The following is a 24,139-nucleotide window of genomic DNA, read 5'->3' as shown; positions in this document are numbered from 1 at the left end:
CTTGGCAAAACCCAACATTAGCTTTGAAAGGCTAATTTGATTAAAGAATTGATGGACATTACTTCTCTCAGACTAATGAAGTTAATTTTAATGGAGGTAATAATGTCTCCCTAGAAGATTACTGTGAGAATGAAATAAGCTAGCCAGCATATTCTAAGTGTTTTGTAAAGTATTAAATGCTAAACAAATATAAGTGATTATCACTTCCTTTGTTGTAGTTTCTAGACTCCATCTCTTGTGTCTTTCCCTATCTCTTTCGTAGAGGTCTTACCTAATTATTTAGCTGAGGGAAATCCTTACGCCTGGCCTACTACCACCTCATGTTCTCAACAGGAAATTGATTCAATATACATATTTGGAAACCTACCAAGGACAAGTCATAGATCTGTTACAAAAATATACAAGATGTTAAATACACACACACACACACACACAATGTATGTCACATTCCAGTGAGGCCACTATGCATACATTTTGAACCATTATTTGGCTGAGAACCAGTTAGACAACTCTTAAACTCTTATACTGACTGCATATGGGGCTTAGAGACTGGAGATTAGAGGAGTATTTATGGAGAAAATTTGGAAGTAGCTGTTTGGTACTCTAATGCCAAGAAGGGTAGGTGGGAGATGCTACCTCCTTTGCCCGGATTAAGAAAGAAGGGTTTCAAAGGGAACATCAGAGTTTACATGTGAACTTCTGCACTGGTGTCAGATTTCCTCCTGAAAAATTTAAAGGGTAAGAGATAGAATGCCTAGGAATGAGCCAAAGAAATAAAATGACTATGTCAGGTACCCGGGCTCCAATAGGTTGTCAGTGGAAACAGTAGTGTTTCCCATGGACTCAGTGTGGGTCATGGTGCAGAAGGCCAAGGATAGTTGCCTGAGGTCATTTACAAGGGCCAGACAGAGTAGCACCCCAGTAGAGGCAATAGTGACCATGATAATCAAGCATATTTAACCTCTAAAACCAAATATCATTTTTGTTTGATTATGGTTTTGAGAGAAGAAACTGTCTTATTAACTAGTTATCTGGATTGGTGTAGGCATCCCTCTCATAGAATGCTGCATGGTCCATAAAGGGTGTCAAGGGTGTCTTTGGGTGATTTCACAGACATATCTAACATAATGGAAACAAGAGAATTCAAGTGTATGCCACACAGACATGCCTTTAGATCATATGACATTTAGCGATATTTATGCTTAAACCCACTTTAATATTTAGTATTAAATTAGTGGGAAGGCAGTGTAGTTATTAAAAAATAAAAGGATGGAAAAAGAAATAAAAAAAATAAAAGGATGGGAACAATTCTGTCCCAAGGTAATATTATGACACAGCATTTAAAAAAATCTATCAGAATTTTTGCAACGTTTTCTAATGTATTAATCAATATATTATGTGTTAATTTTATAGAATATTAACTATACCATGCAGAGCCATAGTGAAAAGCAGTAGATACTGTCTATTTTAAAGACGGAGAATCTGCAAGTTTAAGAAATTGAAGATTGCACCCTGGGAGAAAAAGATTAGTGCTGAGAAAACCATCCACTGAATAAATCTCTGCCTATACTTCCATTGGAATAACTTTCAAAGTTGTGTTGAATATACTGACAATGTAAAAAAAATAAAACCTCTAACCACAGCCTTCCTACCCACTGGTAACACAGGTAATTGCTCTTATATGTGTTCTCTGGGCCCAGCTACAAGCAGTTTTACACATATTCTGTCTGTATCACCTCTGCAGGAGACCAGATCCCTCCCAAGACTCAAGAAGTACAAAAGCTGTTTGAGTTCATACTTTGGTTGCAGATGACAAAAACCGACAAAGACCCACCCCAAGTGAAATGGGAGACTTGTGGGCTCATACAAAAACATGGCTGGAGGGAAGCTGGCCTGAGGCATGTTGAGAACCAAGAACCCAAATCCCACTAGGATGCTCCTTACTTAGAACTCAATGCACCTGTATTTCAGCTTCTTCATGTCCAAATGGACCTTAGCTGGCAGGATGTGTGTATGTATGCATTTGTGAGAGAGACAGAGAGAGAAGGGGAAAGGGGAGTGTTGGTGAAAGATGCACATTTCATTTATTCTTTCATGAGAAATTACGTTCTTTGGTGAGATAAACAAACAAAAAAAGCAACAACTTGATAAGAAGAAGTATGTGAACGATTTATTGTTGGTCTTTCCATTAAGCTCTAGTATATTTTCCCAAACAAGAAAAAGGACAATCACAGTGATCTACATCAGTTTGGATTATTTACACTATATCTTAATGTGTCCAATATCTATGGAATTCTTTAATCAAGAATATAAAGTCATCTACTTAGGTTTTACCACTCAAAGTTGGGAACATTCTTAGAATCATATTATCCTAAAGTAATGGATTGGAATTATAAGCAACCAAGTCTGCAAATATAGCAACCATCAATAACACACATTTTTCCAAATTATAATTCTAACAGATATGTATTCTTCTCTGGGCCTCACAAATTCCAAGAGAGTCCTTTTTATCAGTACTGGGAGAATATGCCTTCAATCCTACAGCCAGTCAGTTAAGACTATATTAGAGAGTGTGATACTAAAAAATCCTCTCTCCCCTCTAATATGATACATGACACAATTGTAGTTCTACCTGAAGATTGGGTGAGTTTTAAAGATAACCATCACCCAAAAATATGCATAAAATTCCTATATCTGGTGCCAGAGCAATGATATATTGCACTATGTGCCTACCTCTGTCCAGAGGACAGCCGTCTGACCCATTTTTAGGCTATCTAGACCTTTTCCCCATTTGATACTCAGGAGCTTAGAGTATCCCTTGGGGCAAACGGGTGGTAAGGATGACACTTCTGAGGACAACTTCCTTACACAACCCACTTCACCATGTTTATTCTTTTAACAATAAAAATTCACTGTTCTTCAAATCCTTGACTTGCTCATCAGCATTTCCTCTATTTGTATAAAGCTAAATTAAAAGTAGTTTATTCAAGGAAATAGCCTAGGCAGAAAAAAGAACTGTGTTCTGTAGAAAAAGGCATTCAATATTTAGAAACTTTTCGAAACAGAAATAAGAGAGCTTGAAAAGAAAGAAAAAAATAATTTTTAATTCTGTTGTTATTGTGACTGGATTCATGATAAATTACCCCACAGCCCCTTGTGGCCTCAGAGGTGGTCTGTACAAGTAGCCCACTAGGCCTCAATAACATGGAAAAAGCCTCTTAGGGACCCCTCTGAATACACACAAATATTGTACTATTTTAAAATGATAAAACTGACTAAATCAATTAGGTTTACAACCCTCTTCTCCGGATAAACCTTAGTCTTTGGCAAAGCACAGATGGTTGGTTTATAAAGGCAACTTCTTGGTTGGACATCAGCACCAAAAGACCTTGTACCCCTTGGTCTCTCCTATAAACCAGTTACTTCTTCTATACAGAGATGTTCCTGTTTGCCTTACTGCGCATCTATTTAGTTATACAAATAAGGGAGGATAAGGGATGCTTTAGGGAAATAAGATGCAATCACAAAATCAGAGGCTCTAAAAGAAAAGTCACAGGAGGCCAAAAGAAAAACATTATCATTATGACAGCATGTCTCCTACTCAAAATTCACACATATGTTATCAATCAAGACTAGTACAATGCTGCCTTGGGTATACTCTGGGTGGAGTTATTTTTCTCCTTCATTCTTTTTTTTACATGTTATGATTTAGTTAGGAGGAAAAGAACATCAAAGAAAGTCTTCCTAAGGGCCCATCTGAGTATAATTAAGTGTACCTATCACAAAAGACAAAGATAAATCCAATGTGAGCACCAACTGTAAAGATAAGCCTTCTCAGCACTTATAAAACAAGTAAGATAATCATTTATATATATATTTTTGTCTTTCATTAAATGTCATAGCACACTTGAGAGAACAAAGTCTATATGGCCATATGTAGTATAAAATGCTTAAAGAAAACTAGTCAAAAACTGCTCATGAGATATACAATTATGATTACTGATATCTTTTCAATGAAATCCTATGTGATTAAAATGAAAAACACGCGGTGTGGGACAAATGTCTATCCCGCATTTCAAGTTGTGATCTGCTGCATTGGCATGAGTTTTGGTGAAACCTGGTAAAAGAAAGAGAAAAAAAAATGACCAAATTGTAAAAATAACCACATGGCATAAACAACTCCAAACTTGAATGATTTTGGCAACAAACAGCCTTGCCATGGACATCACCTAGAGTTTCCTCATTATTTTCCACTCTAAACCAACTAGACAGACTTTTCGATTTACATTTTGAGCGTTTCCTCATTAGTTTCCATTCTAAATCAATTTGATAATTTTTCTGTTTACATATTGTGTAGTTAGTAGTTTGTAACCTTTTTGCACATTATAGTTCCTAAATTAAGGATCGTTAAGACTGGCAACAAGTAGGGGGTGGAGAAGGAGCAGATGGAGACAATAAAGGGTTCAGATAACCAAGCTCTCCACTGAATGGAACACTGAGCTCTGAGACTGATTCCTCTGAGACTACTTAAAACAAGACACTGAGAAAAGCACAAGTCTTAAAATGATAAAAATAAGTCATCAATTCACAATTTTGTTAAGAAACAATATAGTCATTGGATAAACTGGATATATATGAATGAAGAGAAGTATGATGTGGCAAATTTTATCAGAAATTTCATATTCAGAATGGAAATGATATAAAGGCAGTAAAAAGATTCCAAGTTGTTTTTAAAAAGGAGGTAATAGCATTACAAATATTAAAGATTGACCATAATTATCAATATACAGAATAGTACATGCATTCCTACAAGCCTTGAAGCAGAGAAAAATGAGGGCAGGTCTAGATCAATGGTAGAGGTGGTGGAAGAAGAAAGAAACTTAGCCAAACTGTAAGTGGTTTAGCTTAATTTTGACTGTATCTTTTGACTTAGTATCTTTCAAGGTGTAATGCCAGGTAGAGATGTCTCTGTTCAATCTGGCAAATATCCATTGAATCCTAGTAAGGAACAGTGCCCATGTAAAGCACAATAAGAGATATTAGAATTCAAATGATTTTTTTGAGCACCTCAAGAATGAAGTGATGGAAGTGAGCATAGCTGGCACTCTGCCTTCCAGAATAAACAGTTAACATTTTGTTTAATTAATGACAAAGGAATGAATCAAGGATTAAATAAGCTTCAGAAAACCAGAAGAACAGTTTTAATAGAGGTTAAGATAGTATTAAAAATAGAAGGAGTAGGCAATTATTTGGCTGTGATGAGGTTAAATATTTTTAGTTCACTTATAAATTGTTTCTGTATTAACTCTTCACAATGTCAAGAGTTAATGCCCCCTTTTCCATTTTTCTACTCAAAGAATGACATGATCAGAATAATGGCTTCATATATAGCTTAAAATAAATGACAGCTCATTCAGACTTGCCAGTTCCAAGAGCAGATATATAATAATAGACAAAATAATAGACATACAATAAATAGACAAAAATCACAGCCCACATGTGCACAGATCTTCAACTCTACTGAAAAGAATAAAAGGCATATGGCTTTGAGTATTTAGAAAGTGTGTCTCACAAACAACCCATTTTCTTTTTTTAAACAACAGAGCATCTGTAGAAATAATTTAATGAAATAAAACTATATTTCTGGGAAAAAGATAATTTCCAATAGATGCTTTGTACCATTTCCTTTAAAAGGAAACTGGACATCTTAATTTTATAAACTAAACATCTGATAATTTTCCTTGGCATATTGACCTTGTTTTGGGTTCTTACTATCATTTGTATCCTCAATGTGGACTCTGACCTCTATGAAAAAAGAAAAAGATGAAGCTTTATGTAGATTGATTTGGCCTATTTTTGTCATGAAAAACATCTACCTAACAACCATTTTTCATCCTGTTCTCTCACAGTCTCATCAACATCTTAAACTCATCTTAAGCTCAAGCAAGATTATCCCACTAAGGTGATCTACAGGGCGGCATAAGACTATATGATTTAAGCATAGAAAGTAAGCCAACAATTTATCTTCCCAGTCCATTGAAATCCCAATGGTATACTGTTTAATTCTGGTATAATGTCAGTTCATAACAGGTACTGAGTATAAATTTATTCAACTTAGCAAAGAATATCTACAGCTGACTTCTTTCATATTTCACTGCAAACATAAATAAACAGTATTCTTTTTTTTTTTTAACCATGATTTCTCTCTTTATTCAGAGGCCACATTGTACATCTGGGTATAGCAAGAGCTCTTCAAAACTCTTCCAAAAAGTACTTTTTATCATTACAATCAAATAGAACATTTTTCTAAAAGCTTGCCTTTTTGTGTCTCTCTGTCTGTCTTGGTCTCCCCATACCTCCAACTCAGGCCCTTCTTATTCTCCCTGTCAGGTCAGCTTCTTTTTTTTTTTTTTTAATTTATTTTTTATTGGTGTTCAATTTACCAACAAACAGAATAACCTCCAGTGCCCGTCACCCAATCACTCCCAATCCCTGCGCTCCTCCCCTTCTACCACCCCTAGTTCGTTTCCCAGAGTTAGCAGTCTTTACGTTATGTCTCCCTTTCTGATATTTCCCACACATTTCTTCTCCCTTCCCTTATATTCCCTTTCACTATTTATATTCCCCACATGAATGAGACATATAATGTTTGTCCTCCGACTGACTTACTTCACTCAGCATAATACCCTCCAGTTTCATCCACGTTGAAGCAAATGGTGGGTATTTGTCATTTCTAATAGCTGAGTAATATTCCATTGTATACATAAACCACATCTTCTTTATCCATTCATCTTTCGATGGACACCGAGGCTCCTTCCACAGTTTGGCTATTCTGGCCATTGCTGCTATAAACATCGGGGTGCAGGTGTCTCGGCGTTTCATTGCATCTGTATCTTTGGGGTAAATCCCCAACAGTGCAATTGCTGGGTCGTAGGGCAGGTCTATTTTTAACTCTTTGAGGAACCTCCACACAGTTTTCCAGAGTGGCTGGCCCAGTTCACATTCCCACCAACAGTGTAAGAGGGTTCCCTTTTCTCCGCATCCTCTCCAACATTTGTGGTTTCCTGCCTTGTTAATTTTCCCCATTCTCACTGGTGTGAGGTGGTATCTCATTGTGGTTTTGATTTGTATTTCCCTGATGGCAAGTGATGCAGAGCATTTTCTCATATGCATGTTGGCCATGTCTATGTCTTCCTCTGTGAGATTTCTGTTCATGTCTTTTGCCCATTTCATGATTGGATTGTCTGTTTCTTTGGTGTTGAGTTTAATAAGTTCTTTATAGATCTTGGAAACTAGCCCTTTATCTGATATGTCATTTGCAAATATCTTCTCCCATTCTGTAGGTTGTCTTTGAGTTTTGTTGACTGTATCCTTTGCTGTGCAAAAGCTTCTTATCTTGATGAAGTCCCAATAGTTCATTTTTGCTTTTGTTTCTTTTGCCTTGGTGGATGTATCTTGCAAGAAGTTACTGTGGCTGAGTTCAAAAAGGGGTGTTGCCTGTGTTCTCCTCTAGGATTCTGATGGATTCTTGTCTCACATTTAGATCTTTCATCCATTTTGAGTTTATCTTTGTGTATGGTGCAAGAGAGTGGTCTAGTTTCATTCTTCTGCATGTGGATGTCCAATTTTCCCAGCACCATTTATTGAAGAGACTGTCTTTCTTCCAATGGATAGTCTTTCCTCCTTTATCGAATATTAGTTGCCCATAAAGTTCAGGGTCCACTTCTGGGTTCTCTATTCTGTTCCATTGATCTATGTGTCTGTTTTTGTGCCAGTACCACACTGTCTTGATGACCACAGCTTTGTAGTACAACCTGAAATCTGGCATTGTGATGCCCCCAGATATGGTTTTCTTTTTTAAAATTCCCCTGGCTATTCGGGGTCTTTTCTGATTCCACACAAATCTTAAAATAATTTGTTCTAACTCTCTGAAGAAAGTCTATGGTATTTTGATAGGGATTGCATTAAACGTGTAAATTGCCCTGGGTAACATTGACATTTTCACAATATTAATTCTGCCAATCCATGAGCATGGAATATTTTTCCATCTCTTTGTGTCTTCCTCAATTTCTTTCAGAAGTGTTCTATAGTTTTGAGGGTATAGATCCTTTACATCTTTGGTTACGTTTATTCCTAGGTATCTTATGCTTTTGGGTACAATTGTAAATGGGATTGACTCCTTAATTTCTCTTTCTTCAGTCTCATTGTTAGTGTATAGAAATGCCACTGACTTCTGGGCATTGATTTTGTATCCTGCCACGCTACCGAATTGCTGTATGAGTTCTAGCAATCTTGGGGTGGAGGCTTTTGGGTTTTCTATGTAGAGTTTCATGTCATCGGCGAAGAGGGAGAGTTTGACTTCTTCTTTGCCAATTTGAATGCCTTTAATGTCTTTTTGTTGTCTGATTGCTGAGGCTAGGACTTCCAGTACATATTGAATAGCAGTGGTGAATAAACAGTATTCTTATTTAATTTTTTGCCACTGGTGTTTTAGGTGTATTCCTAATTACACCAAGGCCCTTGGGAATAGGAACTATACCAATTTGTTCTATTTTATTCATATTTCATAACTCAATATGGGACACAACTGGATGTTTAATAAATAATCAGGGATTACTAATGACCTCTGGAAGTTTACTTTACACCATATGATGTTCAAATATGGACTCAAATTTAAAAACATTTTTTTAATTAAAAAAAAAACAGAAGGAAATATTATTTTTCAAAAAAGTCCACAGACATATATGGTAAAGAAAAAAACTATTTTATGTAACATAAGCATGTATTAAAGAAGAAAGAAATGAATAACCATTTGAATTAACTACACAGTGGAAAGAGAGACTTTGGAGACAATTCAATTTAAGTGGTGGGATATCATTTTCCCCTTTTCTTTCTACTTTGGCACATCAAGTAACTGGCAGTAACACAGTGAATGATATACAGAAATTTGACATTTTCATTAACTGGTCACAGCTTTAGTATTAGAAGATGTTAGCTAAACATTTTCAAAATTACTTTGACCTAGGTTTTTACCTGCCCCCCATTTTTTATGCAAAAACCTGGTTGTCTAACTATTCCCTTCTAGAATGTTTATTACCAGATACACAGCAAAGACTGAGTGAGTCTTTTCTCAAGAAGAAATTCTGACTAACTTATATAAAGTCACATAGAGACTAAAATACTGTCCATACAGTAATAATCATATGGAATAGCCTCTAAAGTATGACATGAAGTATCTTCTGAATTATCAAGTAAGGAAATGTTATCTTCAAGGTAATTTTATGATTAAATGTATTTTATCGATAACCCAGCTATTCCACAGAACATGTTATTAATTAGAACATTCCAGTCCCTAGCATTACAGAAAAACAATCTGCTCTATGTGATTTCATCTGTCAGGGTCTAAAGAGATGCCATTGATCATCAGATCCTCAAAAGCGAGTTCTTTTGTTGAGATGGTTCAGCTGCTACCACACCTTTTCATTTTCAGGACAATGCTAACATACAAATTAACATTTTATCTCAACAGCCTAATTTGGAGGAAACACGATTACATGTCAATGTCCAAAGAAAAGGAGGGGTGATATGGTACTAAAACAGAAACCAGAAGTATTTTTTGGTGCACCCGGACATGAAAACTACCACTTAAAAGAAAATAAAAAAAAAGCAAACACTGTAAAACTCTACCTTTTTCATCTTGACTTACTTATATATGAATGGGAAAAAAAAAAAAGTAAGGGTCCTTTCTTTGCATACTCTCTTTTGTAGCAAAGAATTGAACATGACGTGGATTTCAAAATGGTTACCTTATGAAGAAGAGGTTAACTTATCCGCAGAGGGAAAACATACAAAGAAGAGCTGATATGTAAGAAGAATTGTTTGTTTTTATCACTGGAGTAAGGAATTCTAAATAGTTCAAGTATAAACAAATCTCTTTTTTCCCCCCAGGGGTTACTGAAAAGCTAATTAAAGATGTGCCTTTTGTGCTAGGTATTGCTGACAGACTTCTTTTTTCCAAAGGGAAATTCAAAAAAGGTTAATAGACAAAGACCCTCATACAGGACCAGAAACAGTTATATGTGGATAATGAATTATGCAGCAAAATTGTTTTTACAGACATTTGTTATGCACTAATAGGTACCAGCCAAGCATGTAGTACCTAAGGAAGAAGTCTATGAAATATATGCATGATTTATCGAGTAAGTTTTGTTAAATTGCTTTCTCTAGTTTGGGTAGCTGCAAATTTCTTCCCATTACAAATAGATTTCACTTTAAGTAGTAGATCCCTTCTTAGAAAGGTATGTGAGAAGCAAATTCTTTTCCTGCAGGTTTTCAGAGACTTTTCACCTTTACTTTTGATTAACTTCAAATGGACTGAGCCATCCTCTCAATTCCCATTAGGTAGGAGACCAGTGATTCATTAACAAGCACTTAAAGAGTGATTATGTTATAATAGTATTCTCTTCATTTTAAAAAGAGATTTGGGATTTCTTAAATATATACTCCCCTAAAGTATTATGTGCTTTATAAGTCTTAATTTTTATGCCCTAGGTTTTTCTTTAAATACAGGATATACCTATTTTGTGACTATAAGTCAATGTCAGAGCTCAACACTCTAATATGTTCAATGGATGGAATAATCAGGCATCAAAGTTAATCAAAGAGAAAGCCATAAGTCATAGCTAAGTTTAAAATAAGGCAGTACCATTTCTCCACGTGTGTGGCTCAAATTTTCGAGTTAATTTAGCCTAGCCTAGCCTAGTTCCTGTTTCCAGCAGCCCCTGGTGGTTCTGACTCCTGAGCCAAACACTGGCCGTGAGTCAGAGCCCGCTCCTGCTCCCACCTGCTCTCATCTGAAGGCACCCTCCCTTTCACTCCTGTTCTCTGTAAAGGTCAACTCCAAAAATGATCACAAATTAATGGTTCATGTCCTGTAAACACCCATTAATCAAGCCCATGATATAGGACAAGTGGCTGGATTTGTTCACAGAAACACTTACTGCAAAATCACACCCGGTGCTCTTTTTTATGTCATCCACAGTCAGGCCTTCCCAGAGTTCAATCAGAGTCAGGCCTTTCTTGTTGTCCACATCAAACACAGCCTGTTGGAATCAAGAAAATGATGACAATTTCTATTACAGTAATTATTTTATAATACAAAACAGAAATAACCTCTCAAGTTCTTAAAGAAGAGACAAGATCCAGGACAAAAGACTCTGAAAATCAGCAATGAGAAAATGTCAACTCTAACAATTATATTTTGGTGCGAATAAATGCCAACTCCCTAATCGGCAATTAGCTGCAGAGCACTGTTGATGCCAGAAAATAAATGAGTGTTGACTATTGATGGCACTTGCCACTTCTGTTAACCAATTTTTGTTGTTGTTGTTTAACTACTTTCCTTTAGTCAGGTCTAACACTTCTGGTCAAAATTTCAATTACATGAATAACGATGATTTGAAGAAAGAAAGGAATGAAGAAAAGTAGGGAGGGAGGAGAAATTTGGAAGGCAAATGCACAAGGATGGTGGGGAGAGCTGGGTAAAGAGTTACAGGAAATAAAAGGCAGGCAGGCACTCGGAAGTGCCTGTGAGCAATTATAAATGGAGAGTTATCCTGATCCTGAAAGATCAGCTAAATATTACAACTTTCCCTTAAGTCCTGTGAAGACATACAGGTCCAAGAGGATATCATGAGAATCTCTCTCTGGTATGCACACCAAATGAAGAAAGATGCTTATGTTTAAGACAAACATGAGAAGGCGAACCTCCCACTGCAAACTTTCCTTTACAACATTCTGGTTGGTACCACCACATGATGGTAGTGCCAACTAGTATACTGTGACCTCAGGAGGCTGACTCAATTTATCGTAACTGATTCAGGACACCTGCTGTTACACTATGCAATATGACAACCTGAGTGGAAGGGACTGACAAAGTCATTTAAGATAACCTCCCACTCAGGAATCCTTTAAAACATTCTTCTGAGATGGTCACTGGGGGCTTTCTGTTAGGAAGCTTTCTGTGTCAGCAGGCCCATTTGCCTCAGGACAGATTAGATGATCAATGCATGGGAAGCTCTGACCATGAGAGCCCCAAACTGCTTCCCCCCGAATTCCACTTGCTGGATCTATAAGTTGTTTTCCAGAGCAACAGACACTATTCCCTCTCTTGGCTTTCACAGTCAGTTTCCTCTTACCCAGATTTAATTATGTTTCCCATATCCCTCTTCCCCTCCAATTTACCTTATATTCACAACTATTATTCACAGGCTGATCTTTATTTTCAGCTAGCTTGGAAGTCAAACCCTAAATTGCCATTTTAAACAGATTCCCGGTTAGGAGGCTTAATTTGAAGATTCAGCCCCATGTAGAGTAAAAGGACTCTGGCTTTCAAGCTAGACTGGAATTCCAGCTCTGCCACACACTAGCTAATTGGTCTTTGGTGAACCAGTCTTTGCATGTATACATGGATATCAAAAAACCCTATCTCCCAAGATCCTTATGCAGGACAAATATAATAAACATCCTCTGAGTACCTAGCAACATGCCTGAGACATAGCAGGGGCACCATAACTGCACGCTCTTTCTCCTTAATAGCTTAACTTATCGCCACTTGTGTGTGAACTCAAATCAAAGACCTGAAATGTTTATTCTTCTCCAGTCAACTAATTTTTTTCCCCACAAGCAAAATATTTTTTAAAAATAATAAATTTATTTTTTATTGGTGTTCAATTTGCCAACATACAGAATAACACCCAGTGCTCATCCCGTCAAGTGCCCCCCTCAGTGCCCGTCACCCATTCACCCCCACCCCCGTCCTCCTCCCCTTCCACCACCCCTAGTTCATTTCCCAGAGTTAGGAGTCTTCATGTTCTGTCTCCCTTTCTGATATTTCCTACCCATTTCTTCTCCCTTCCCTTCTATTCCCTTTCACTATTATATTCCCCAAATGAATGAGACCATATAATGTTTGTCCTTCTCCGATTGACTTATTTCACTCAGCACAGTACCCTCCAGTTCCATCCATGTTGAAGCAAATGGTGGGTATTTGTCATTTCTAATGGCTGAGTAATATTCCATCGTATACATAAACCACATCTTCTTTATCCATTCGTCTTTTGATGGACACCGAGGCTCCTTCCACAGTTTGGCTATTGCCCACAAGCAAAATAGTAAGAGGACCAGCGATACCTGCATTCTCTATTTCACGCATCCATAGATGACCTGATTGATTTTACTGGAAAAGAGGATTTAAATTTTGGAGGAAATATTCTGGCAAATTATCTTCCTGTTTGCACATTTTTATATTCCTAAAAAAACCCTCTTTTTCCAGGTTTTTTTTCAGCAGAAATATGTGTTCTGAGAGGGGAAAAAATGGTCATTTTGGAATGTCTGAATGCTGCATTAGATTATTTAATTTTAAAATGACAACTTTAAAAAAATTTTAAATGGACACTTTTGCTTTGCAGAAAATGTGTCTGGAACATTATTCATACTGATTTTCCTTTTCCTGCATTATGAACAACTATAAATTTATCAAAATGGAGCAAATAAAAAAAAGAGCCTCCAGACTGTGTTATTAAGAATAGGCAGGGAAGGATTTGAGAAGATAACTGTGATATCATGAATATAAGGCTTCAGTGATCAGGGAGAGAAAAATCTATGGCTTTTAAAAAACTTTTAACACCTTTACCAAACCCTAATTAGTTCTCAAGGTCATATACTGAAAAGCCAAGCATCTATTATTAAAATGAAGGAAATTTACTTTTGAAATATTTAGGAAGATTTCCATTTAGCGGTGTAAAGTAGAAACAAAACCTTGATAAAAATGGAGACTACATTACAGATAAAGCAGTTAATCATAGCCCAGCTTCTGGAGAAGAAAGCATCTTTCACAACCTCATTCTAGCAGCCCCAAACTAGGAAATCAGGGTCAAAACATCTCCAAGGCCTCTTTCAAGTGGCAAACCAATGGTATCTTCCTCAAAGTTGAAAATGGAATTCTAGTACCACATCTGCCACGGCAGGGCTTAAAGCATTCACTGCCCTTAATGGTACTGCATCTTCATTCACTCATTCAACAAAGATTTCTTGAGTACCTACTGTGTCTAGAGCACAGGGGTAAATATGCACTATTCCCTTACCTGAAGTTCCACGGCTGCCTTTCACTTTGTCCATTTTTTGCTATCCAATGTCATCTATAGTAAAGGTTCCAATTATCCCCATATGCTAATACTTCCACAAGTTTAGTTCAATACTGACTTCCTTTCTGAGCTCCAGACCCACAGCTCTAATTGTTTATCAGAAATCTCTGACTGGAAGGACACCTGGATGGTCCACTGGGTTAAGCATCTGCCTTCTGCTAGGTCATGATCAGGGTCCTGGGATCTAGGCCTGTGTCAGGCTCCCTGCTCAGTGGGGAGTCTGCTTCTCCTTCTTCCCCCCTGCCCCCACCCATGCTCACTCTCTAACAAATAGATAAAATCTTAAAAAAATATATCTCTGACTGGATATTCAGGATGTTAACATGTTCAAGAATATCAAAGTGAGTAGTATATCCAAACAGAACCCATTCTTTTCCTATCTCCCACTGCTCTTCCTCGTCTCTTCCTACAGTCTCGGCTTCATTAGGAAATATTAGGAAGCATCCTCTGCTTTGGCAGCCATGTCCAATTCACCATCTAGCTAGGTTGAGTTCATCTTGGTCTCTCAAATCTGTCCTTCTGTCCTGTGGCTTACAACCTTGACATTTCTGGCCTAGATCACTGCAGGAGTCTTCTAACTGGACTCTGTCTCATCTCTTCTCTCTCTATTTTGCATGCATAAAAGCTACAGAGTTCGGGGATCCGTGGGTGGCTCAGTGGTTTAGCACCTGCCTTTGGCCCAGGGCACGATCCTGGAGTCCCAGGATTGAGTCCCATGTCAGGCTCCCGGCATGGAGCCTGCTTCTCTCTCCTCCTGTCTGTCTCTCTCTCTCTCTCTCTCTCTCTCTCTCTCTCATAAATAAATAAATAAATCTTTTCTTTTTTTTAAAAAAAGAAACTACAGGGTTCTTTCTAAAATGCACATCTAATTGATCTAAAAACACCGAAGGGCTCCCAACTGCCTTCCAGATAAAACCCAAATTTCTTAACAAGGCATTCACATTCATTCATTCACTCATTCATTTATTTTTAAGAGAGAGAGAGTGTGTGTGTGTGTGTGAGTAGGGATAGCAGAATGGGCAGAGAGAGAGGGAGAGAGAATATCAAGCAGGCTCCACGCTCAGTGAGGAGCCCTACATGGGGCTTGATCTCATGATCCTGAGATCATGACCTGAGCTGAAATCAAGAGTTGGAGGCTCAACTGATAGAGCCATCCAGGCACTCCCACATTTCTTCATAAATTTAGCCTTTCACTGTCTTTTCAATGGTAGCCTTTGGAGCTTGGTCTTGCCCTCACTCTACTCTGTTCCACTGGCAGGTCCTTGGGTAGGCTATTTATTTTGTAAACCACCATGATACTGCCTATTTTCTTTCCTTTGCACCTAGAAGGGCCTCTTTGGTCTTATTCTCACTTGTAAACTCCTACTTACCGTTCAAGACTCATCACTCATCTAATCAATTTTCTCATTAGGAGAAGTGGAGTACATTTATTCAACAAGCATTCACTGTGTACAGGCAAACATCATGCAAAATACTGGATAAACAGTAATGAGTGAGACAGGCAGAGCTCAGAGATTATTTTAATACAGTGGTCAGTGCTGAGTTAGGTCATGTTCTAGGATTCAGAGAAGCACCCACAAAGCTTTTGAAGAGATAGGGAAGACTCGAGAAAGAAAAATATAACTGAGACATAAAAAAATGAGCAAAAATGAGCCAGATATAAAGGGTGGGAAAAGCAATTCCAGGAAGAGAAACAGGATGTGCAGTCTCAGGAGAACACGGGGGTGGGGGGTGGGGTGGGGAGGTGAGGAAGACAACATAATTCGCACCATTTTAATACAGCTGAAGTGAGAAAGAGAGAAACAGAGATAGGAGAAGGAGAGTCTGTAAAATGCCTTGCAAAACACATGAAAAGTTTATATTTGGGGCACCTGGGTGGCACGGTTGGCTAAGCATCTAACTCTTGGTGTTGGCTCAGGTTGTGATTTCAGGGTCATGTGATGGAGCCCTGTGTCAGGCTCTGTACTGAGGGTAGAGTTTGCTTAAGTGTCTCCCTCCTTCTCCCTCCACACCTCCCTATTCATGCTCTGTCTCTAAAAATAAATAAATGATTATTTTTAAAAAAGGGAAGAAAGAAAATTTTGTATTTGATACCTTTAGCAGCTTTCCCGACACTCCCTAGGCTGTTGGGCAGCCTCCTTGCACATTCCTAACTCACCATCTGACACATATCACTATCCTGGCCCTTATCACATATACGGCTCAAACTACGGGTCCTGCTGGAGGCATGGTGGTGTCTAGCCTCCCTGAATGTGCTCCCTCGTGGCAGAGACTGTCTTTCTCTTTCCTGTAGCACACTGTTAAGAATACTCTAGTTCAGACAAAATGCTTACAAAATGCTTATTAAATGAATAAATGTATAAAACAATAATATGGATGGGAAGAAAGGATATTCGAGTTTTTAAATATGGCAGTAAAGTTAAATATGTTACATCACAAGGAAATGTAGGGGCCAAAATGAATGGTACATCACTGTAAGGATGAAGCCACAGATAGAGACAAAAACTCCACTAGACTCAAAGGCTGGACAGGGTTTGGGGAGGTAGAGTCATGTGGAAGGTCCTGCAGATCAGAGCACTGACCTGGTAAGGACAAGGCCAGAGCACAGACGGAATGCAGAGAGGGGAGGGGGCTTACTGAGAAGAAGAGCAAGTGGGGAATGTTGCTGGAATTATCCTTAGAAGGTTTACCACTTTTCAAAGATAACAGAGTCGAGGACTACATTGTCTTCACTTTCAAAGTAATGGATTCTTTCCCGTAAGTCCTATCACCTAGTTTTGGAAGGGTTCAAGAAGTGGTGAGATTTGGTGAATAAATGGTGAAATAAAATATTCTGCCCTTTTATCCAACTTCTGTTTTCCATAAGTAGATCTTTATGGAATTCCACTTAAACAGTCCTAGGGCAAGGCACCCTTTAGAACAGAATGCTGTTTAAAATGTGGCTCTGTAAAGTTTTTTTTTTGTGTTTGTGTGTGTAAAGAATTTTGAACTTCCCCCCTCACAGGGCTGCTTTAGGGTGCTTCTTACCACACCTCAGTGAGGGGCAGCAAACCAGACTCATGCCAGGATACTATCCCTGTGGCTCCAGCAAAAAGAACAGCATCCAAACAAACCAACCCTGATACAGATAATTTTGTTTTTTGGTTTTATCAAGAGATCGAATCCAAAAGACACCTTCCAGGCTCCCATCTGAGAATTACATCATTCTAACATCCTAGGTTCAAATCTGGGTCAGAAAAATGACTACAGACAACTGTCAGTGAGGCTGCTCTCAGATCTGAGCAGCTCTGAGTTGTACCATTAGCCAACATTTTCCAGCTAAGAAAAAAAATCTAGAGAAGCACTAAAATGGCTGGTGTGTTCTGAAGTCCACTTACAAAAGAGAACTAAAAGCATGCAAGAACCATAGAATAAATTTCTTGGCTCACTGTGGGACTTTTACTGCAATTTGAACCCACATGATTAAAACGGAATTTCAACTGACTCTCCCAAAATGAAATCCAACAATTTGCACTTGTGATTTGAGAAAGCAACAAAGAAAGGTAGGAATGATTAGTATATTCTTGATTTTATACGTATCATCCATTTTAGACATCTAATAGTCCAAGTAAAAGGATGAATAAAACTTTTGATTATATAAAGTTATCAAGGACAGCAGTTCAAGCCTGTATATGCATATTTCCAGACACTTGCACGTTAAGGATTCTACATTTAGAAACATTAAATTGATGAATTTTCCTATTCAGGCTACCCATGGATTAAATTAATCCTATGACTATCAACACAACACAGTTTTAGAGGGTAGCAAAAAATTTCTAAGAATGCCTTATAAATAAAAAAGTGGTGGTAGGCATTAGAGGGAATAAAAACAGGCACCGTACCTTTTCAGTAATGATGCGGTTGACACACTGCTTTCCGGTCAGTGGCAACGTACATTTCTCCATAATTTTATGTACATTTCCCTGTTTTAAAGAAGAAACATTGAAAAAAAAGAGTAGTAGTTAGGGAGCAATTCTTGTTTAGAAGTAGAATAACAATAGGACAAACAGGAACTATCAGAGAAATCATCTCCTAGGTACAGGCTATTTCAAAATGTTTGCACAGTCATGCTTTTGCTCTTTCTGGAGACAGCTTCTGTTCCTAAAAGAATATAGGAAGAATACCAAATGAATAGCCAAAGTCATAAACGACTTAGTTGGGAAACATGTTGCTACAAATTGGACTTCTCAAGTCCCAGTCCTCCTATTCTAAAATTTCACTTCTAGTGTCCTGCTTATTTTTCTCTTTCAGGGAAGGAAGGGTCTCTTTGACATACATGAGCTACTATTCACCAAAGATAGGAAACACACAAGAAACACAAATGTATAATACCCTTTATAAAGTTAGTTTTGTTAGAAAAGTAAAACATACATGAAAACAGCAGTGCCTAGCCTCCCCTTTATAGTTAAACCTGTTCTCAACAGGAACCATTTTACTTTTTTTTTTTTTTTAGCATTTTCTTTTATATCTCTACATATTTTCCTGTTACCTCTTCATTTTTAAATATCATGTTTACCATGCTATTTATTTCTTGTTTAATCTATTTTAGATATTATCTACTAACTTCTTATTGTGGCATATGAAGACTTAACTCTCTTATAAAACCCTATTCTCCCCATTCTCTGCAGTTCTTCAGTAGAGCTGGGTCACAATTTGTAGTTAACTTCCTGGTTAGAATGGACATCACTCTCCCTAAATGACCATGTAATACAGTTCACTGCAGGGCCAGGCAGTGTAGTATACCATGATTATATTCACATTCTCATACAGTTATTTGCTTTTCCTGGAGTTTGTCTGAGACTCAGTTTGTTCACATTAGTAAAATGTATGAGCTGGCTGAAATCTGTATTTTTTCAGTTTCTTTTAGCTACTGTACCCTTTCTTCAAACATAAAATAAAAAAGTATTAAGAGTAAAAAGCATGGTATTTACACAAAGAAAGCAAAAACACTAGCTTGAAAAGATATGTGCACTTCTATGTTTATTGCAGCATTATTTATAATTATTTATAAGATAGGGCAGAAACTAAGTGTCCATCAATAGATGAATGGATAAAGATGTGGTTACATGGTCACATACACACACATACAGAGGAATATTATGCAGCCATAAAAGGAATGGGATTCATGTTATTTGAGACAACATGGATGGACCTAGCGGTTACTATGCTAAGTGAAATAAGTCAGACTGAGAAATACAAATACCATACGACTTCAGTCATAAGTGGAATCTAAAAACAAACAAACATGAATAAACAAAAAGCAGAGTCAGACCTATAAATACAAAGAGCAAACTGATGGTTACCAGATAGGGGAGTACGGGGTTGGCAAAGTGAAGAAGAGTGGGAGGTACTGGCTTCCAGTTACAGAATGAATAAGTCATAGGAATTAAAGACACAGCATAAGGAATACAAGGAGTACAGTCAATGATACTACAATAGATACATGTATGAGGACAGATGTACATTATGCTATGCTCACCAGAGCATACAAACTTGGTGAATCACTATACTATACATCTGACACTCCTGTAACATTGTGTGTCAACTATACTAAAAAAAAAAAAAAAAGAATGGGAAGCAGTCCCCCCGCCCCCCATTATCCCCCTTCCCCACATCCCAGATATAGAGGTGGCCTCTGGGTACATGTATGGAACACAGCTGTAAACATTAGCTCTGATGATCTGATTATGATAATGATTAAACTCTTTTCTAAGTATCAGGCAACAGGAGCCTAAATTAGTATTTCCCTTGAGGCTGAAGGCTACCCCATCATATTATAGATCTTCTATTAAAAAATGGCAAAATGCTTCTATTGTTTCTTTTTGGATCTAAAAACACCACACATGATGTCATCATCATCTTTAGCTATCTGGCTGTTTTACTACTAAAATATGCACCTGCTACCTGGTTTATCTTTCTCTCAAGATTTCTGTCAGACCAAGTATACAGTTATAAGCAAGGACTTTCAGATAACTGTGTTTAATTTAAAAGATTTTGCTCCTTGTGATAAACTGTCAATTCACCAATGCACCAGGAATTAAAAGATTTTAGTGTACTTACCCCAGTGCATGGCATAAAAAGTATTCTGTATTTTTTGAATAAATGAATGGGGAGGAAAATGGAAGGTCTGTTGGGAATCCCAGATGGATTTCAAAACGACAACCTATTACTCTATTAATCAAAATGAGTGCAAAATACATATAGAATAGACATTACACCTTTAATAACAAGTTATAGGCTTCTGAATCTTACTGTATAAGAATATTTATAACTGTAGAAATAAAACCTCATTTTCATTTCATTTTTAATGCTCTATTTTCCCTTCCAGTTTCAAAGAAAGTTTGCACGTGTCAGAGAAGCTTAATTAAAGAGCTGAAATTAATGATGAATATTCAAGCTTGTACAGTTGTCAGGTCTCCTTACATTTAATATAACTCAAATAAGGCATGTCACAATGAATTCCGGGCCTGCCTGGGAACAAAGTGAACAATCTGTGGGCCTCTGAAGAACATTTTTTTGCAGGGTGCTCTTACTTTGTTCTCATTATTTGAGCAAGATCTGCATCTTGTGTGAAAGTAACTACTTGGATTTTAATGAACAACCAACTCCATTTTAGGAGGAATTAGGAATTTTAACTGACAGAACTGGCTGCATGCTGCCAGTAGAGACCTTTTATAGACTATCCACTATATAAACAGTATAGCCTATGGTTAAGAGTGTGGCCAGAGCCAAGGAACCTGAAGGTAAAGTCTGGCTCTGTTCCATGCTGGCTGTGCAAAGTTCCTATGCCTGCACTGCCCCATCAGCCTTACCTTGTGGGGTTACTGCAAAATGAGATACAAGTGTCCAGCACTTAATCAGTGCTCAGCAAGTGTTTGCTACTATTGTTTATACAAAACATATTTAACATGTCTACTAGGGAATTCCTTAGGAGCTCTTAAACTCCTATTTGAAGTTAGACATGTAATTATGCAGAAAATGGCCTAAGCACAATTCCTGAGACCCAGAGAGCTAATGAAACCATATATGGCTGGCCTAGGACGCTGGCAACAAGGGCATTCTTGCAGTGAGAACAATGTAGCTGGAGGACTCCATTCGCATTTAGCTCTAAGACACAACCCAGATCAAGGAAAAAGAAAAAACGAGAGGCAAAAAAATAGAAAAATGTCACAATTTCAATATTCAAAACAGATTAGCTATGAAGCCAAAACAGGACTAACCTCTACTTTAGCGCTCTATTCTAACCATGCTGGGCTGAGCCTTACAATGTGGCATGGAAGCTGCATAGATCAATGATTCACAAAGAAGCTGAGCTTTTAACCTTTCAAAATAAATCCTAAAAAAGAGATACAGTGTAGTCCAAAGACTATTTTTCTCTTTCATCTGTCTTTGAATGGTCTGTTGGGTCCCTTCAATTCTCTGTGTTGTGGTTTCCTCTATGATGGCCTTGTCTTCTTCCCTGATCACTGATCACTGGAGGAATTACACAAAACGACTGAAAGGGCAGTAAAGTAGGAGAGGTGGAATCTACACACAAATATTTAGCGTCAGTGGGGTCTGGTGCATCCTTCTCATTCTGCTTCTTTCTGTCTTCTCCTGTGAAGAAATGCCAGAAAAAGCAGAGGAGCGAATACAAAGTGCAGCATTAAAAATGTTTTGACTAGCCCCGAAGGCTCCTGATTTCATCATGCCCTTTTTATTTTATTGCTAACTTCATTATAACCTTGATGAAGAACTAAATCTCTTTCTTCCATCTGCTTCTCTCGTTTTTCTCTTCTTCCCCCCTTGATTCCTTACAGACTTCATACAAGACCTGGGAAGTCACTGTTTTCTTTTTAAATGACTTAGGGTCTCAGTACTTTCTATTATTTGCCTCATGGTGATTTCTCTTTAATTCTTTTTTTTTTTTTAATTTTTTTTAATTTTATTTATTTATGATAGTCACATAGAGAGAGAGAGAGAGAGAGAGAGGCAGAGACATAGGCAGAGGGAGAAGCAGGCTCCATGCACCGGGAGCCTGACGTGGGATTCGATCCGGGGTCTCCAGGATCGCGCCCTGGGCCAAAGGCAGGCGCCAAACCGCTGCACCACCCAGGGATCCCTCTTTAATTCTTTAGATATCTGTGTGAAATCCTGCACCTAAATTCTTCAGTAACAAACAACTCCAGTTAAATGATAATAAATCACTTTTGTTATCATGAAGGTAAGCTTCACGTTATCATAATTAACTTAATCCCAAACAAAAAGCTCGCTTTTTCACAACAGGATGATTTTTGCATTTGATATCAGCATTTTTATTCACCTGAGGCAACAGAGCGTGCATGTAGTAAGATTTTGTTTTACATAAAACACCATCTTATGCCTATCTTTTCTGTTACATGCTTTTTAAATGTGGCTACAACATATTCTTTGTTCAAGAAACTTCTTTGGGAAAGCTCTAATGATCAAGTGCAGAGAAGGCAAATTCTAAAAGTTGGTTCTTTAAGGAACCAAATCTTAAAGCCTTTTTTTGTTCATGCTACCGGAAACAAACACCACCACATACTCCATCACCCCACATTCAAATGGTAACACTCTCCCTATTCTTCAGGACTTACTGCTTGAATATTGTAATTCTGATTGAAGGAACTCCAACAGAGCTAGCGTTGTAAAATACCATGTGACTGAGTATCTAAGGACCACTGGAGGCTGCTTTCTAGTCTCAAGATACTTGAATATTCCCAACGTATTCGAGCTCACTAGGAGAAGCACAGCCAGCAGAAGTGTGTGACAGGGCTTATAAGACTTTGGGGAGATAAATAAAGGTATGATCAAAGGGAGAAGCAAAGACATCTCAGGACTGCAATATGAAGCATACAAATTTGTAAGTCAAGAGAGAAGCAGAGTGAATTACGGTTATTCTATCTTTTCTGGTTACTCCTTCCTAAAGCTTCAGGGCTGGCATTAACTCACTCAAAACAGGGGCTGCATAGGCTGAACTTTTACAAGAGTATATGCAATACTTTGGTGGCACAACGAAACCTATGACAGATCTCTCTTTGGGCTTTTGCCAAAACATAATAAAAGAAGCCTGAATGTCACTGTCCCTTGCGTTTCCTTCTCCCCACTGATCTCAATGCTTAAACCAAGTGAAAAGCAGCTTCTATATTACAGACACATACCAACACACATCTCACAGACATAATCTATTAGGGAATGTCATATTACAAAACATAGTACTGTCAGATCACTATGACAATTGGTGTGGTAAGCAGAAAAGAAAAATGGGATTGGCTAACTAAAGGAAATCGGGGTGTGCAGGGTAAAAGGACAAGATGATATGACTCACATGGAGTTTATGCTCCTGGGGTATTTTTGGCCTTTGCACAGCACTTATTTGGTAGGGATTCCAACAAAGCACAAAGGACTTAAGTAGAAAGAGTCAGTGAGCTCTGAAGTAGAGAACAGGTGCTACTACAAATAGTTTTTATATGTGGATGTAATAACAGTTTGTGGTTACAGGCACATTCTCCAGGGGAAGGCTAACCAAATGAGACGGTACAAACAGCAAGGCAGTACCCTGAAAACAGTCTTCAGGGCTTTGAGATCTTAGACTAGAAGGCTGTTTTTCTTAAATATAACACAAAAATCTTTATCATGGCCTTTTATTTTCTCTCTAAAGGTTGCATCCTATGATCTCTAGCCTAAGGATGGTACAACCCAGGCGTGAACAGGAATGATTTTCTTTCCATTCATGAATTGTTGTGGTACACAGGAAAGCTTCTCTGTGAGTTAGTTTTCCTTTCAAGAACTGGATACTCAAAGCCTCAGAATTTAGATTTATTAGCTTAATTAAATTTCTATAAGACATTTTAAAGAGATTTATTGGTTGTTGGACTGTGTTCTGCTTTTTTTCT

General features: G+C 37.8%; 1 protein-coding gene across 1 annotated transcript in view; it reads right to left on the bottom strand.

Annotated features, from left to right (window-relative positions):
• Positions 1-2,148: 2,148 nt before the first annotated feature.
• OXCT1 (3-oxoacid CoA-transferase 1) overlaps positions 2,149-24,139 on the bottom strand; it is a 134,103-nt gene continuing 112,112 nt past the window's right edge. Inside the window, exons 15-17 of the mRNA XM_072824756.1 lie at positions 18,086-18,166; positions 11,001-11,102; positions 2,149-4,117 (exon numbers count right to left, since the gene is read on the bottom strand). Of these exons, the coding sequence (XP_072680857.1) occupies positions 4,076-4,117; positions 11,001-11,102; positions 18,086-18,166 (225 nt within the window). The 3' untranslated portion in view covers positions 2,149-4,075. The remainder of the gene's footprint in view (positions 4,118-11,000; positions 11,103-18,085; positions 18,167-24,139) is intronic.

Source organism: Canis lupus, chromosome 4 (genome assembly GCF_048164855.1).
Source record: "Canis lupus baileyi chromosome 4, mCanLup2.hap1, whole genome shotgun sequence".
Taxonomy (NCBI): Eukaryota; Metazoa; Chordata; class Mammalia; order Carnivora; family Canidae; genus Canis; species Canis lupus.
The sequence above is the reverse complement of the archived record's forward strand: the minus strand, read 5'-3'. Positions and strand labels throughout refer to the sequence as shown.